General features: G+C 41.3%; 1 protein-coding gene across 18 annotated transcripts in view; it reads left to right on the top strand.

The window, feature by feature from the left end:
- Nucleotides 1–15574, top strand: part of PPFIBP2 (PPFIA binding protein 2) — a 77641-nt gene that overhangs the window by 28036 nt on the left and 34031 nt on the right. For 17 of the 18 annotated variants that reach the window (XM_068194717.1, XM_068194697.1, XM_068194709.1 and 14 more), the window contains 2 exons: nt 6978–7067; nt 10844–10957. In XM_068194717.1, the coding sequence (XP_068050818.1) occupies nt 6978–7067; nt 10844–10957 (204 nt within the window). Of the gene's footprint in view, nt 1–6977; nt 7068–10759; nt 10784–10843; nt 10958–15574 lie in introns of those variants that run through there. The other variant, XM_068194716.1, reaches the window with a different exon arrangement.

Here is a 15574-nt window from a genome sequence, read left to right as displayed (position 1 = left end):
GATCAATTATCCCATCCAAGAATCCCAATGTCTCATGCCTGGCACTGACTGTTACAGCACATAAAGATTTCAGTTCCTGCAATCATAAACTGTAGTTCTTTGGCTGATAATAAAATTATGAGTTGTTTTCAGAGTAACACATGGCATTTAACAGAGAATAACTGCAACAGACTTCCATAACGCCTTGGTGAAGTATGCCAGAGCTGGCTCAAATTTCATCATTAGCAGAAATCACTTCAGAGACTCAGATGGGGTTTGATGTTGCTGGGGTTGGCTAGGCTGGATTTGTGTGGTATCTGTGGCTTGGATTGGGTTAGGGCAGCAAACAAAACCAAAAATCACGAGATGCAGGCAGGCAAAACAACAGATACAACTGCTATTTTCAGATGCTTATAATGGAGGGTCTGGTTTTAAGCAGTCTTTTAACGTAATGTGTACAGTGGCATCTTCCAACAGTAGCAGGGGGAAAAGTATTATTTAGATCAAACTGAAATAATGTGTCACCACATTTCAGTTCTTCCCCTTGGACTTTACTGGTGTCAACATGACCTGTGGAACTGCTGGGCCAAGAATGGCCAGAGGGATGGACAAAGTGGGCAGCAAAACCTGAGAGCATGTGGACAGAGCCAAGGAAGGAGGGCAGGGAAAACTCCTTGTGTATAAACATCGTGTTTTTAAATTCACAGCTTGGCCAGCAGCACAGTCATAAAGTAGTTTGGAGGAAGTGTTTTGCAGGTAATTAATCCTGGGCTCTTCCACAGGGCCTGAGTGTGGATCTGTTAAAAGTTTAATTTGCAATCTAAGGGTTTTGAGATACCCCCAATACCTGAAAGTGTCTCATTTTTAACAAATATTCTTTTGTTCTCCCAAGGGACTTGGGTTAGAGAGTTCACATACAATTTTGTGTCATCCTGTTGCTTTATTCTTATTTTTCTACCCACCCATAATTAGAAGATACCGTTCCAGATAAAAACAGTACAACCCATATTTTGGTATGTAGACATGTAGTTATAGCCCAAAATTATTAATATAAATGCTAATATTCACTGCAAACTGTGCAGCACGGAGCTGATGGCTGACCTGAAATTGGTGTACATATGCCTTCCTTTTTTTCTGGATGAGATTCTTAACCTGTACCAGCAAGAGGTGGCGTGATCAAACCTGTGATGTAGCCATTAAATTCAAGATATTGAAGGTGAATCTTGTGACTTCTGTAAGGATATTTTCTTTTAAGACATGTAACTGTCTGGAGGAAAAAATAATTATTAGTTTTTAGTAAAATTATCCAGTTAAAATAAAAATATTTATTTAAAATTATTTGGTTTAAGGACTACCCAAAATTTACCTAACTCTGTCTTTGCTTAGTTTCAGACTATGCATTGTCAGCTTTTTTCAAGTGACTGCTACTTTCATTTAAGCAACCAGTAACAATGGCAAATAAAAAATCCTGCTGTTGATTTACTAATTGCCTTCAGATGAAAGGCGAGAGTTATAGATCCAGATATTGTGTTCCAGCCTTCTCCTCCTCCTCTGAGGTAACCGAGGGAATGCACATGCATTGAGATGGGTGTGTATCTGAGGTAGCGCTAACATGCCAAGAGATTAAATTTTTGCTTCAACAGTCAGATGCAAATAAAAATGTTTACTGTGTAAGCTGCTCACTCATCATAATACAGCTCCTTGTGACTCAGACCATAATTCTAGTGACCAAAAAAAGAGTAATACAGATGCAGAAAGACCATACACTTCTAAATATTGTCAACTCCCAACAGGCTGGGGAGAGTCTGCAGTGTCCATTTTCTTGTGTTGGAATGCAGCACTGAGGTCTGGCTGCTGCTGGTACTTTGTGGTAAAGCTGACTGCCTGGACTCTGCTGGCCATACTCCTTGTTCTCAGCTTCTAAACTACAACAAAAAGCAATACTTCAAGCACGTCCCTAATCTTCCCCATTAATACAAGTATTGCCATTGCCACGGGCATCCTATCCAAGTATCAGTGGAGCTGGAGGTGATTCATGTGGCTAAGGAAGACAGGAGGGTTGTGACATAATCTGTCTCCTCACAGAGGCGGGTGACTTGTTGAAAAAGCTCACAAATCACCACTTTAACTGACTGCCAGGTTTCTTTTCCCAGCTCCTCCCCACTCCACAGCCCAGGGTGAGATCCGTGGTGTTTGTGACGAATTTCTGAGTCACAGATTGCTGACCAACTTCAGAAGTTAGGATTAAAATTAGCTGTGTTGGAGATTCTTGGTGCTGAAAAGGCACACCCGAGGAGAACATCAACTGACCAACATTTCTTGCCATATCCTTTGATATTTTGCTGATTATCTGCATTTTAAATCAAAGCAATTGAATTGTTCTCCAAAGTCTGGGGGTTTTTTTGTGTGTACATGAGAAGGAAAATTCAAGCCCTTTTCCTGGAAGAGGACTTGGTAATGACTGGATCATGCAAGTGATACTTAGACCTTCCCAGTAACTTTCCAGTATTATTTTCATATTAAATCAGTGAGCATATTCCAGAGAGAGATTTGGAAAATAAAAATGAAGAACCCAAAGCAGGTGATGGAATGCATTTTGACCAAAAAAAAAAAATTATGGAAAGTTTTATTTTTCTTTTCTTTCTCTAGAACTGGGAGTTACAGCTGATTTGGAATTGTTCCAATCGTTTTAGGTTAATATCTCTTGCCATCTGATGGGGCAGTAAACTATATCCAAAATCACTGAGGAGACTGTAATACAGGTGCTCCAAGAACTTGCTTTGCAGTTCCTGGCTTCCGATGGCTTGGACAGGTCTCTCTTCAGTGGGTAAAACCTGGCTGGATGTCCTGGTACAGAGTGATGGTGGATTGTGCCACATCCAGCTGGGGACCATCACCAGTGGTGTTCCCCAGGGATCAGTGTTGGACACAGTCCTGTTTGGCACCTTTACTGATGATCTAGATGAGGGGATCGAGTGCACATGCAGCAAGTACAAAGATAACGCCAAGCTGGGCGGGAGCGTTGACCTGCTGGAGGGAGGAAGGCTCTGGACAGACTTGGAGGGATGGGCCGAGGCCAATGGTGTGAGATTCAACAAGGCCAAGTTCTGGATGCTGTCCTTGGGCCACAACAACCCCATGGAGCACTACAGGCTGGGGACAAAATGGCTGGAGAGTGGCCAGAGAAAAGGACCTGGGGGTACTGGTTGAGAGTGACTGAACATGAGCCAGGCTGTGCCCAGGGGGCCAAGAAGGCCAGTGGCACCTGGCCTGCACAGAAATTTTGTCCCCAGCAGGAGCAGGGCAGTGGCTGTCCCCCTGTACTGGGCACTGCTGAGGCCACGCCTCGAGTGCTGTGTCCTGTTCTGGGGTCCCTCAGTTCCAGAAGGACATTGAGGGGCTGGAGCGGGTCCAGAGAAGGGCAATGGAGCCGGGAGGTTCTGGAGGGTAAAAGCCCTGTGAGAAGCAATTGAGGGAGCTGGGGCTGTTCAGCCTGGAGAAAAGGAGGCTCAGGGGAGACCTTGCCACTCTCTAAGCTGCCTGACAGGATGGTGATCAGCCAGGTGGGGATCAGCCTCTCCTCCCAGGCAAGCAGTGACAGATGAGAGAAATGGCTGAAGTTGTGCCATGATGTCACCCTTGCCCAAGAATGACACGAGAACAGATGAGGACACCACGTGAAAATGAATAAAAGAAGGCTTTAATGAAAGGGAAACTTCGGCTTAAATTGACCAACACGACACATTCTATTTTATTGGTTAATGAATAAAAACATCTTTCTCACACACTGTCCTTGAGAAAAATAGAAAAGCAAGGTGGAAAAACACCACCTGCATATTGTTTAGACTAACAGGTTATCACATTCCTACAGCTGCCTAAAAATTCTCACAAGCCCCTGTGAGAAACGATTGCCATTTCTCTCTCCCTGACCAGGCTGGCATCCACACCATGAGAGGTTCAGATTGGATGTTAGGAAAAATTTCATCACAAAAAGGGTTGTAAAACATGGGAACAGACTGCCCAGGTGGAGACACCATCCCTGGAAGAGTTAAAAAAATGTGTAGATGAGGTACTTGAGGACATGGTTTTATGGTGAAAATGGTGGTGGTGCTGGTTGGACTCGATGATCTTAAAGCTCTTTTCCAGTCTTAAGAATTCTGTGATTCCTGTAGGCAAAGTATTTTATGGCATGCAGTTGGTTTTTTTATCTGCAATGGTACTGCTATCAGCATATTTTTAGCTACCTTGCCTTAGCATATCTTCCCTTCTACTTTGTTATCATAAACCTTTTTACGTGTTTTGTGCAATCTCTCTCTCTCTTTCATTGGAAGAGGCATAGTTAACATATTTGGCTTATAATTTGTCTCGCCCAGGTAACAATGTTTGGTCTTTAATGCTGGATCTTCTGAAGTGACAGCTTTATAGGAAACCCTGCAGATTCAACCTTTTAGACCTGTGTAACCACATGACCAGTGTTTATTTGCTGTTTGTGAGTTTTTAGAGCAATCTGCGGTCTTGTGTCTTTTGTGCTGTGGGTCCTGTATTCAATTGCTGCTGATGCATGTGACATCTTGCTCAGTTTCCTCTCAGTCCCGACTCTCACAAGTGTAGAATGCTCTCCAGCCATCCACAGATGGCCTTGGTTCGTGTTACACTGTTTTATCTTGTCTTTATACATGCCACAAAGAATTACCGAGGCTCAAACAACTGCTGTACGTCAATCAGACACTTTTATTTAGCAGGTCATTTTTCTGTCTACTGTGCCTTCCTGTGCTTATCTGTGGCCTTTCTGGCTGACCTCACACCTGCACATTTAAAGCCATTTCTGTGAGCTCTTGAACCCTAGTTGTGTTTATTATGAAGTGGTCAAAAACTTGTGACAAAAGTATATTTTGAGAAGAGTTAACACATTCTTCTTTTGATGATGAATGCTGGTAAGTGAGGTATGGAGTGAGAACCTGCACATTCTGTTTTCAATGTCCCTGTTGACCCTTTAAACAGGCACAAAAGACCAAGATTATTGAATTTACAGCTGATTCTGGTTAAGGGCCTTGCAGCTATGCTGAAGGACATGGTTAAAACGTAAGAGCCAGATGCATAAGAAAAGAGTATAAATAATAGAATGCAAGTCAGCACAGACTTACTCAAAGTTATACATTTAAGCAGAAACAAAGAGTAAAAGCAGAATGAAGAACAGGCTGGCAGCTAAATAAAAGGATTATAAAAGGATCTGGAAGTCATGGGTCCTAGGCTGAAAATGTATGAATTTTACTGAATGGTTAATATAGAAAGAAATATGGCCCAGGAATCTGTGAAAAGCTTTTAAGCCAGTTTCATCTGGAGTCAGCTGTGTCTCCTCTTAAGCCCTTAATTTCAGAAGAAGCTAGGAAATAGTTGGTGAAGAGGAACCAAAAGAAAGCAATAAAACAAATCTTGAAAAATTAATCTGTGAGGAAAAGACAGAAAAGCTCATGAGGAGGGACCTGCTAATTAGAGATGTAGCGATAATCTTCAAATATGCAAAAAAAATCTCTGAAGTGAATGGAAGGACCTATTTTTTCCTTTATGGTGGTATGATAACCATGAAGTTGAAGAGATGATTCAAGTTAGGCATGAAGAAAAATGCTCTCGTGATGGGTAGGGAAGAAGCAGATGGAGAAGTTGTGAGTTCCCTCTCTGGAGGTCTTTAGAAGAAGACAAAACAAGAACATTGGCTCTAGGATGGAATAGTGAACCAGATGATCTCTTCAGACATCTTTCATCCCCTGTTTGTTGGTGCCATTGTGATTCTCTTAATTTCTTTCAAAATAATCAGAGAAAAGGGTGCTCAGTTTCTCTCAGCTTACAAAGGTGCCACATTTGTATCTAGTGCCACACTTACATCTAGTTCAGCACTTTATGGCTTGAAAAGTGTCTTTTGATTGAATAAAAGTTTGATTTCTTGATGTGAATTAACTATCACCATGTTTATTTTCAGCATTTGTGCTACATTTGGGCCTGTTGGCCTCAGTATAGATTAAGAAGCTATAAATATTTTTTTTTTTTTAAATCTGTTCACAAATGTTCAGTTGAAAAAGAAAAGGCACTTGGGGAGGAGGATTATAATTCTATTGGTGCCATTGTGCAAGTAACTATAAATGAGCAGCCAGCTGCAGTTGAAGGGAGCTCCTTGGATTCCTGTGTTAGCTGAAAATCCAGGCCGAGTGTTGTGTTCCCTGGCAGAAATGCAGTGCCTGCAGTGGAGCTGGGAAATCAACCTCTGGGGGCTCAGGTTACTTTTGATGCTCTGAGCAAACAGCTCCATTCCCACAATGTTTCAGTGTGCAGGATGAACCGAGGAGACTTTTCTAAACTTGAATAAATCCACAGATTTTTTTTTTTTTTATGGCGGTGTTTGTATGTGAAGTACTAAAATTCATAGGAAATGAGGCATAATTTTGCTCCCTAGAGCCTTTTAGAAATCTGTAAGTAATTGGGTGGCTAGAGTAGTTCCTGATAAGAATTTGATCATTTAAATAAATTTTTAGTTGCTAACAAAAAAAAAAGGTCTAATTTCCTTTCAGTAATTTCTAGGAATAATACACCTGTAGCAATTTTTGCCACTTGAAAGTAAATACAACATTCATTGACTTTAGAAAAAGACTGTGGAGAATAGATATTTCAAATTAAATGGGTTTTGTTTTGGTAAAATGGTATTTGCCACTGAAATTATAATTTTCTAGAAAATATCAGTCTATTCATTTACCACTCTTGAATGCTAGAAATGAGAGAGTATTCAAAATACAGCTTAAAAAAAGGTACATTCTTAATGTACATTGATTTTTAATGTACAGTAAATACAGGTTTAATACATATGAAATAAACACTTCTGGTCTATACACACATTTTTTCATATTTTTTGTCTTGTAAGAACTGCTTAATATAACAAAACTTTTATTAACTGTTGCTTGAAACTTTAACTGTAAAAATTCTCACAGCATTTTTTTTTCCCCTCCCAGTCACAGGTGAACCATCATTCATCCAATAATGAAACTTATCAAGAAAGGTTGGCACGATTAGAAGGTGATAAAGAGTCGCTTATCCTGCAGGTATGTCCAAAAGAGGGAAGAATTTTGTCTGCATAGTTGATATCCAGTGCATAAAAGCTGAAGTGGCAGAGTATTTTCTGTTAAACAAATGTTAGCAGATTGCCAAACGTAGCTGATATTTAACTGGGAATTAATTTGTAATCTGTATCATCCCTCTAAATGATTTCATGATGGGGCAACCTGGCAGAGGAGAGGGGTGTGACAGCAGTAAAAGTGTGGGAGGACGACAAAGGGATTAAAAATACTTCTGTCCCAGGCCACTGCCGGGATGGTGGTTCTCGTTGTAGGTTTGCTAGGTTGTGCCAATTTTGTAGGTTCTGTGTGCCGCCACTTCCAGTGAGCCAGAAGACTGGCAGGTAGATGGAACTGCTTTCCTGTTTATCTGCTGTACCAAAATTGTTTACATCTTCGAGGAGCTTAAGGGGGAGGGAAGTGGGGATAGAGAAAATTTGACAGTAAAATGCATGCCTGAGCTCTTCCAGGTTTCCTGTTTCTCAGTTTACCAAACCTTTTTTCAAACATATCCCATGTCCCATGTAAGCACTCCTCCTGGAACAAAGCATGTGTTGCACAACTTAAAAAAATATATTTTTTTTCTGTGTATTTTTGCTAGTACTTTTAAAAAGTGAAGCTGGAGATTATTTAAATGGTCTTTGCATATCCTTTCCCTTCTTGCTTTCAAATGCATATTATAAGCACAGATATTTATATCAAACAAAGCTGAAGTCTGTTGGGTGGGTGTTCTCCCTGCTTTCAGTCACAAGTTTCTGTAAACATGTCTTGTCCTGTATGTTCTGCCCACACTTGTGTTCATTTACTGAGCAGAAGCCTCACTGCTGTTGTTAAGTAAACAATAAATAAATGTTTTGGCTTGGTTGGATTTTTTTTTCATTACTGTTAAACTAAATTGCTATTACCAAATTTAGGGAAAAAACCCACCTGACTGAAAAACAATCTTCTAGTTGGAATTTAGGTGTGTGCTACAAATTCCCTTTACAACTGATATTTATTAGAACACCTTTTATTCATCAAGTGTTTGTTAATGCTAGAAACTTGATTCTATTAGTAAAAGCAAACAACTTCCCTCACTGTACATTCATGTTTTGAATGCATGAGCAGCTCATGAGTGGAGAGACAACTGGGGGCCAAATCCAGCTGTTCCACCCAGAGCCGAGGGTGGGACTGGTGCACCCGTGAGGGTCTCCTGTGTTCCCCACATTTCTGTGCAATCCTGTGATCTGTGCATCAGCTTTTGTGGATCTGACAGGGCCAGTGCTGAGGGTCTCTGCAGGCTGTCCCAGGCTGCTGCTCAGGATGTGCTTTTCCTCTCTTTGTCCTGCAGATTTTCAGTAACTGTTTATTCATCCACACAAACAGGTACCCAGGGAAGCAGCCAGCCAAATGCACAAAACACGGGGGTTTGTGACACGTTTTGGGAGTAAAATCAGAACTAGAAAATATCTCTCTTTGCATTTTACTCCCATCACTTCCACCCCCCATCAAACCCGAAGGCTTAGTCAATATTTATGCATTTTCCCACTGCGCAGCGTTGCTGTGGAACTGCAGAAACCCCAGGCAAATAAGGCAGACTAGAAACTCAGTCTGGAAGGTGAACATCAACAACAACAAAGGCGCCAAGGTGGAGCTGGGTTTAGGACCTGGCTTACAGCAGCTCTTCTGTCCAGGCAGTCAAATAAGAGGAGCACAGGCAAGCCCCAAGCTGAGGCTCCGTGGCCTCAGGGACTGTGCTGGTGCAAAGCTGGCTGCTTGGGCATGACCCTTGGCAGGAAGGATAAGAAAGGAAAGGGAGCAGAGCACCTCTGTTCTGTGGCTCATGCTGAATTGCACCAGCAAGTGGCCCATAGCTGCAGTCTGGAGGGAATATGAGGCTGGGAGCGCTCCAGCCTGGCCTCAGACTTTTAAACCTTTCTAACGCTCCATTTTTAGCTAAGTGCTCAATGCCCCTCACTCTTACAGAAAATATCTTGCCTACAGGCTGAGTCTTGCAGGTGTTGCACTCCTAAGGCAAGATGGAATTGCCAGCCTAGCATAGACTGGGATTTTGTTCTGGGTGCAGCCTACGGGTTCCTTGAAGAGTCTGGCAGATGTGATCCTGGACAGAGGGGAAAATATGAGCTCCAAGTGGCTGATGTGCCTCTCAGCCCAGCAGCTGGAACACCCAACACATGCTTTTAAAGCTGCTAAGCTTTCACTAAATTCCTCCGCAGGTCGCATTTAACATCCAGAGTTTTCTTTCCAGGTTGAAATGGTATTTAAACCTAACCTGAAGCTCTAAATAAAACCGCTTTTCTTTCTCTGGAACTTGCATCACACTGAAGGAGAGAATTCCGTTTGTCCCTTCTGACCTCACATGGGGTTTTTGTGTATCATCCCTCATTCAATGGGAACAAAACAAAGTAGACAAGCAAGAGATTTCCTTGCAGGGAGTTCTCCTGCCCCAGCTTGGATGTGTCCCCCTGCCATCTGCCTCCACCCACTCCTTCCTATCACCTCTCATCCTGAGTTCAGCTGTTCTCTAAGCTACAGATGACTACTTCAACAGGAAGAAAATTAAATAGTATCTTTTTTTTTTTTTTTTTTTTTATTTCTTCTGTGATTTTTTCCCAGGCATGCTTGGCATTATGTCAGCAGGTAAAAGAAATACAGACATCTCCCTCTGCAGCTTCCCTGAAGTGAACTCAATTGTTCATTGGGTTTTAGACATGCTGTGTAGTGGATGTGTCTTAAAAGTCTCACTTCCACGTACTGTACATTTTTTATTTTGTTTTATTAATGAAGATGTTGCAAGATTGGATGTGAGAGCATATATAAGTTTTTGTTCATGCATTTTCTTCAAAATTGAATTTAAACACCTTAGGCTCCTTTGTTTGTTTGTTTTAGATAATATATTCCTAGAATAATCAAGGCTTTTATATAAAAAAATAGTCACAATGAATTAATGAGTGTATGGTCTCCACTGGGTTTTTTTCCATATCTTTCTGCAGTTTTCTCTGCTTTACAGGTTTTGGGTTCAGCTGCTGGGCTTTTTTTTATTGCACACTCACTTCTCTGTACCACCATTCCCACAGCTCTTTACCAGGATTGCTCATTGTTTCTTTTCCTGGGGTTCATTGTCTGTATCTCCCTACTTTTACGTTCATGTTTTGGCTTGCCAAAGCCTGGGATTCTTTGTTGGAATAGAACTCTGCCACAGCTAAAACTTGCCTTTCACTCACTGCATTCTTTATAGCTTCAGAAGCCTTTATTGATAGGTAATCTATCAATAAAGTTTTGTTCTTGTAAGAAGTAAAGTAACTAGTTGGGTTGGTAATGAAGAGTTTTCTTGCTTATCTGTTTTAGAGCGTGAAATGCCAACAGAACCCGAAATGGTGATGCATGCTCCAAAACCACATAAAATATTTCCTCTGTTCTTGTTTGCTCCTTTCCAATTTTCCAGAATTTTGCATGAAGGGACCCAGGAAACCTATAGGTAGCATTCCACCTCTCCTTGAAATGCCCTTTCTTTTTTATATCAAAACAAAACAGTTGCAGGGGAGGGGAGATGAGAGGGCGGGGTTGGAGTGAAATAGAGGTAAGACTGCAAAACTTCTGTCTTGGTAGAGCAGGTTGCTGCAGTGCACAAGAATATTAAAACATTGAGGGCTTTAAAAGGGAACTTCTTGTCAAAACGTGCATTTGGATGTTATATGCATAAGGTAATTGAAACTTATTTACAGTCAGTTCAGTAGCACTTTGCTTCTCCTCTCAAATTACAGGTGAGTGTTCTCACAGACCAGGTGGAAGCTCAAGGAGAGAAAATCCGGGACTTAGAAATCTGTCTTGAGGGGCATCAGTTGAAGCTGAATGCTACAGAAGAAATGCTCCAACAGGTAAAAATCTGGATTGCAGACCTTCTCCAGAGGTGGGGTGAGCACACATGGTCAGCTTGTCTGCATGTGTGACTGCCTTTGGCAGCAGGATAAAACAGAGAGGGGGAAAAAAAAAAAGCTTCTTTTATTGTTCTCCTCCTGCTTTGCACTTTTTTTTCCCCTCAATAAATGTTTCTTTGTTTTCCTGTTGCAGAGACGTTTTACTGGCTGGTTGCATAATGCTGTACGTGGCAGCATGTAAAATGAAACTATTGTGTCTTATTTGAACTGTGCTTATTTGGACATGGCTGAGTAACTGGTTAGACAGGTTAAATGTATCTAATACATGTAGGAATTATAGAATTAAGAGGTTTTATTTAAATGCCTTCTGTTTTTCTATGGCTTTGAAGTTGAACGAGCAGCAATTTAAAATGAATTACTGTATCAAGTTCTGTTCTATAACCATTTTCGCTTAACTTTGGAGCTTTCTCCTTATTTTGATATGAGAAAATCAGTATATAAACATATTTTTTTCTTTACTTCAGTCAACAGTTTCAGGCTATATGATTTAATTTTTGCTCTTTGATGTTCTGTGTTGAGGGAGCAGAGCAAGTGATAAATTAAATACATCACAGAATTTGCAGGTCTGTTGATGCCAAAGTCCTTTCCCTGTGCAATTTGCTGTTGTTACAGATGCAAATCACCCACTGTTAATGCAGTACCTAGATACCAAAAGTATATTTGAAACTGTAAATTAGCCACAAAAATCTATGCCAGGAATTTTTTAGGATAGATACTGTTCTTGATGAGCTTATTTCTTCACCCCACACAAATATTTTGTGTGATAAATTTGCTATTTTAGTCCATGTGAGATACACTAGTATTTTTATTAACTGATCATAGCTTTAAATTATGATAAAGATCCTTGTGCACATATACGTAAACAGCAGCAGTTTCTAGAAGATAAAATCGTATCCTAAACATTTTAAATTATAATTCTCAGAGGTTCTTGAAAAAACCTTCCATCTCACACAGTCCAAAATGCTGTCCACAGTCCAAAATGCAGCTGGGAAAGGCTGTATTCTGAGGGGACATCTTTAAAAAGGCAAACAGTGAGTGCATGTAGTTTTACAGTGGAAAACTGGAACTCAAGTTATTGAGTTATTACAGTGATTATTTCAGTTGTGAAAATCTGGTTTCAGACTCCAGGGAGGCATTCACAACAGAGTGCAGAAGCTCCCTGCTCCAATCTGAAGCTAGACAGTTGTTCTGTGATTTCTGCTGAAACTGCTTATTCTTTCTCTGACTTAAAACGTTTTGCCCAGATAGTCTTCTGAGGAAACTGTGAACTTAAAGCTTTATTTACCAGAACACTAAGGCATCTGAAAATAGACTATAATGTTGCAGGAACATTGCCATTTCAGTGAAAATGGTTGCATCTGCTTGTCTGGCCTTAGGCACGTGCACGAATTGCTTACAAAGCTGATCCTAAAGTGATAAGCTGCAAAAGGCTGTACCAAAGCTAAAGAAGTCAGAGAATCCCCAGATATGTCTAAAATAAGCCTTAAATCTAAATTTTGGGATAACTTTGAGCAGCTGTAGTTGTTGTTTCTCCCAGTAGACAGTGGGATATGGGAAAACCAAGTTAGATCTGTCAGCAACGGAGAAGTTGTACATTTATTGTCTCAGCAGAGGATCCTATTTAATATCATTTATTTTGAAGGTTCCCTTCTCCATTCACCTTGTTGAAAATATTATCCTCTGTGGGGGATGAGTTGAGATTTGGGCAGAAGAGAATGACCTGACATTCGTGTCAGATATGTGGCCAGTGGACATTTCTGCAGATAATTTGTCAAAAGTAGAGTGAGTGTGTGGCTTCAGAGGTTTCAATAGATGGATCAGTCAGGTTTGGGGGAGATTTGGATTCAGATCTTTTCAGCCAGCAGCTGCTGCTGGTGTCCTGCTTTTCAGAATGACTTCTGTTACCCTCCTGAGAGGGGATGTAGTGTAAATTCAAATTTATTTCATGGTTCTGCTTCCTTATTTACAATATATTGAACTCCACTGCTTTTTTGCCCTAGTGAACTTAAGTCAGCTGCTTCCTCTAAGTGGAAAATGGAACAATAAAGATAAAGCCCTGTCTTTTTAATTTCAAGAACTATAAAAAGAGTGACTCATAATTAATTCTGTGCAAGAAATGCTTCAATAAAAAAAAATATATAAACTTTGAGATAATATAATGATGGTATCTGGAAGTTCCACAGCAGAAAGGGTATCTAATGCCACCCTGCAAAGTAGTTTTTGCTGAATCTGTGCTAGCAGAGACTTGTCAGGGTGGGGTTACTGGCAAAAAACCCTTCTGGCTTATGATTTATGCACCGTTGTTTTGAACCCTGCTACAAAGTGATCGCGGAACCACTTCTGAAACTGCCACTGAAATAAAAGTTGTACAAATAACACGAAGTGGCTGTTCAGCATTTTGGGTGGGGGGAGAAGGGAAGAAAGATTCTCCTTTCATCCTTCTCCCTCCTCCTGACCATGTTGCTTCTGCCACTGCTTTGAGCCTGCCACGCTCAGCAAACCTCCTCCTCTATGACTGCGAGAAAACTCACCTGGGGTTTAGAGGGAAGGGGCTGTTTTTGTGCTGGCTGGGTCAAACAGCTGACAGGAAAGGTCAAGGTGTGGCAAAAGGGCAATGGAGAGATGTGCTTTGACCTCACTGTTTACGGAAGCACAGCCAAGGAAAATCCAGCTGAGCAGCATTTGAGCAATGAGAGGATCCTGTGTGAGAGATGCAGAGATGCCCTGCTGTGCACAGGTACAGCTGCTGGGATGCTTAGGGCATCAAACCCAACGTTTTACTTTTGTAAGGACACTTTTTCCACCACAGATTGTAATGAAGGAAAGTCTTTTTCCACCTTGAAGGTGTCTGCGTTTTCTTCCTTCAAGAAAACAAAGCAGGCCTTTTCAAAACTCATGAAAGTCAATGGCAAAACTTTAATTCACTCCTGAAGTATAATTCAGGTTTGGGCCAAGAAACAAGGTCATCCTTCATAATAAATGGTAAGAGAAAATTTTCTGGAACATGGCTGGCAGCAAGACACAAGTTTAATTTCATGGAATTACCTTCCAGTGAGGTGTCTGTCCTGCTGCTGGAGGTGTAAAGGCTATGGAAAGGCTGGCCTGTGTGAACAGCTGCCTGCCTTTCCCCTTGGCACTTTGCAATGGAGATGTCTAGAAGTAAAATTTAAAAAAAAACTTCCTAGAATTATCCTAAGACAACAATTTATGCTGTGACAGCCCATTTCCAGTATATCCACTGCTTTAAAATGTAAAGTTACAGCCAATTTGAGAGAGCAATGAGTGGCATTACTAAGTACTTTCTTCCAGTCAATTTCAATTTTAAGAAATAATTTTTTTTTGGTTTTTTTTGAGAAGAGAGAGGGCCTTGAGGGAATCTCCTATCAGTGTGCTGTGGTGCTGTGGAATTGGAAAGCAGAAGTAATTTTTGCTCTATAAAGTTGCCTAAACTGTCCCATAAAAGAGAGTACCAGCCATGCCTAATGTAAACACATCAGTGCTGTGGAATCTGTGCTTGACAGCTGTGTCATGTCCATCTGAAAAGTGAGCTTCTGCACACACAGATTTCACCTCCACGGTGCCTTTGTGTGCATTTGTTGGTAATTGTCAGGAGTAAATCTAGTTTGTTACCTCTTTGCTGTTGCAGAGCTGCATTTTATTTGTTTAACAGATAGCAATTTCTACTGGGGCTCTCCGGCGTAAGGGACAGCAGTTTGCTTAGCCAAGGACAATTCTGGTCTGGGTAGCAGGGTCTTTCCTGTACCTGAGCTGAACCAAACCCCAGATGTGGCCTGACCACGTCCTTCTGCCTTCCAAATAATTCCTGACACAATCTAGGGGACTCTTGTTGGATGGTTTTGTTGTGTGAACACAGTTGTGTCTTCAATTGAGTGAATTCTCTTGAAAAGCACGAAGGACTTGGTTTTAGGATTGTTTGTGCCTTAAAAAAAAAATTACACATAAAAACTGAAATGCTTGGGTGTAAACAGGAGTGGATCTCTGTTCTGGTGTCAGTTTATGGCCCACTTCTATCTGAGTGCAAGGGCCTGAGGAAGGTGTGCCAGACAGTAGAGAACCTTTTTAAAAACTGGATTAAAAGTATGCAGGGAGGAGCTGTATCAAAGTAGGAACTTGAATCCAACACTGTTCATGTGTACCTGCTCTGGTTTTGCAGCTGTCTCATGCTCAGGGGAGCCAGAATGCTGCCTTGCTCGCAGGGTATAAATCTGGTGTGTATCTGTTTGCTCCTCAGGAACTTTGCTGGCTGGCAAAGACCATTCCTTCAACTTTCAGTTGCCTGAGTTATCTGATCTTAGATGAATTTCAGCACTTGTTTATAGCATGCAGGAGCTTCTTGCCAGCAGCTGGCTTACTGTTTCAGATTTTGAAGTGTGCTCTGTGCTGCCCTGGTTGAGCTCTAAGGATTTCAGAGCGTGCTCTCAAGCTGTGCAGCTTTATCTCTCCAGGTGAGCACTCCACTTTGCTCTTTCGGAGTTAACATGGGCAGGAATCCGCTCCTCAGCCAGATCCAAGGGCTGGTCAAGTTGGCAGGGCTAT

The sequence above is a fragment of the Anomalospiza imberbis genome, chromosome 6, assembly GCF_031753505.1.
Source record: "Anomalospiza imberbis isolate Cuckoo-Finch-1a 21T00152 chromosome 6, ASM3175350v1, whole genome shotgun sequence".
In the NCBI taxonomy this organism is placed as follows: Eukaryota; Metazoa; Chordata; class Aves; order Passeriformes; family Viduidae; genus Anomalospiza; species Anomalospiza imberbis.
The sequence above is the reverse complement of the archived record's forward strand: the minus strand, read 5'-3'. Positions and strand labels throughout refer to the sequence as shown.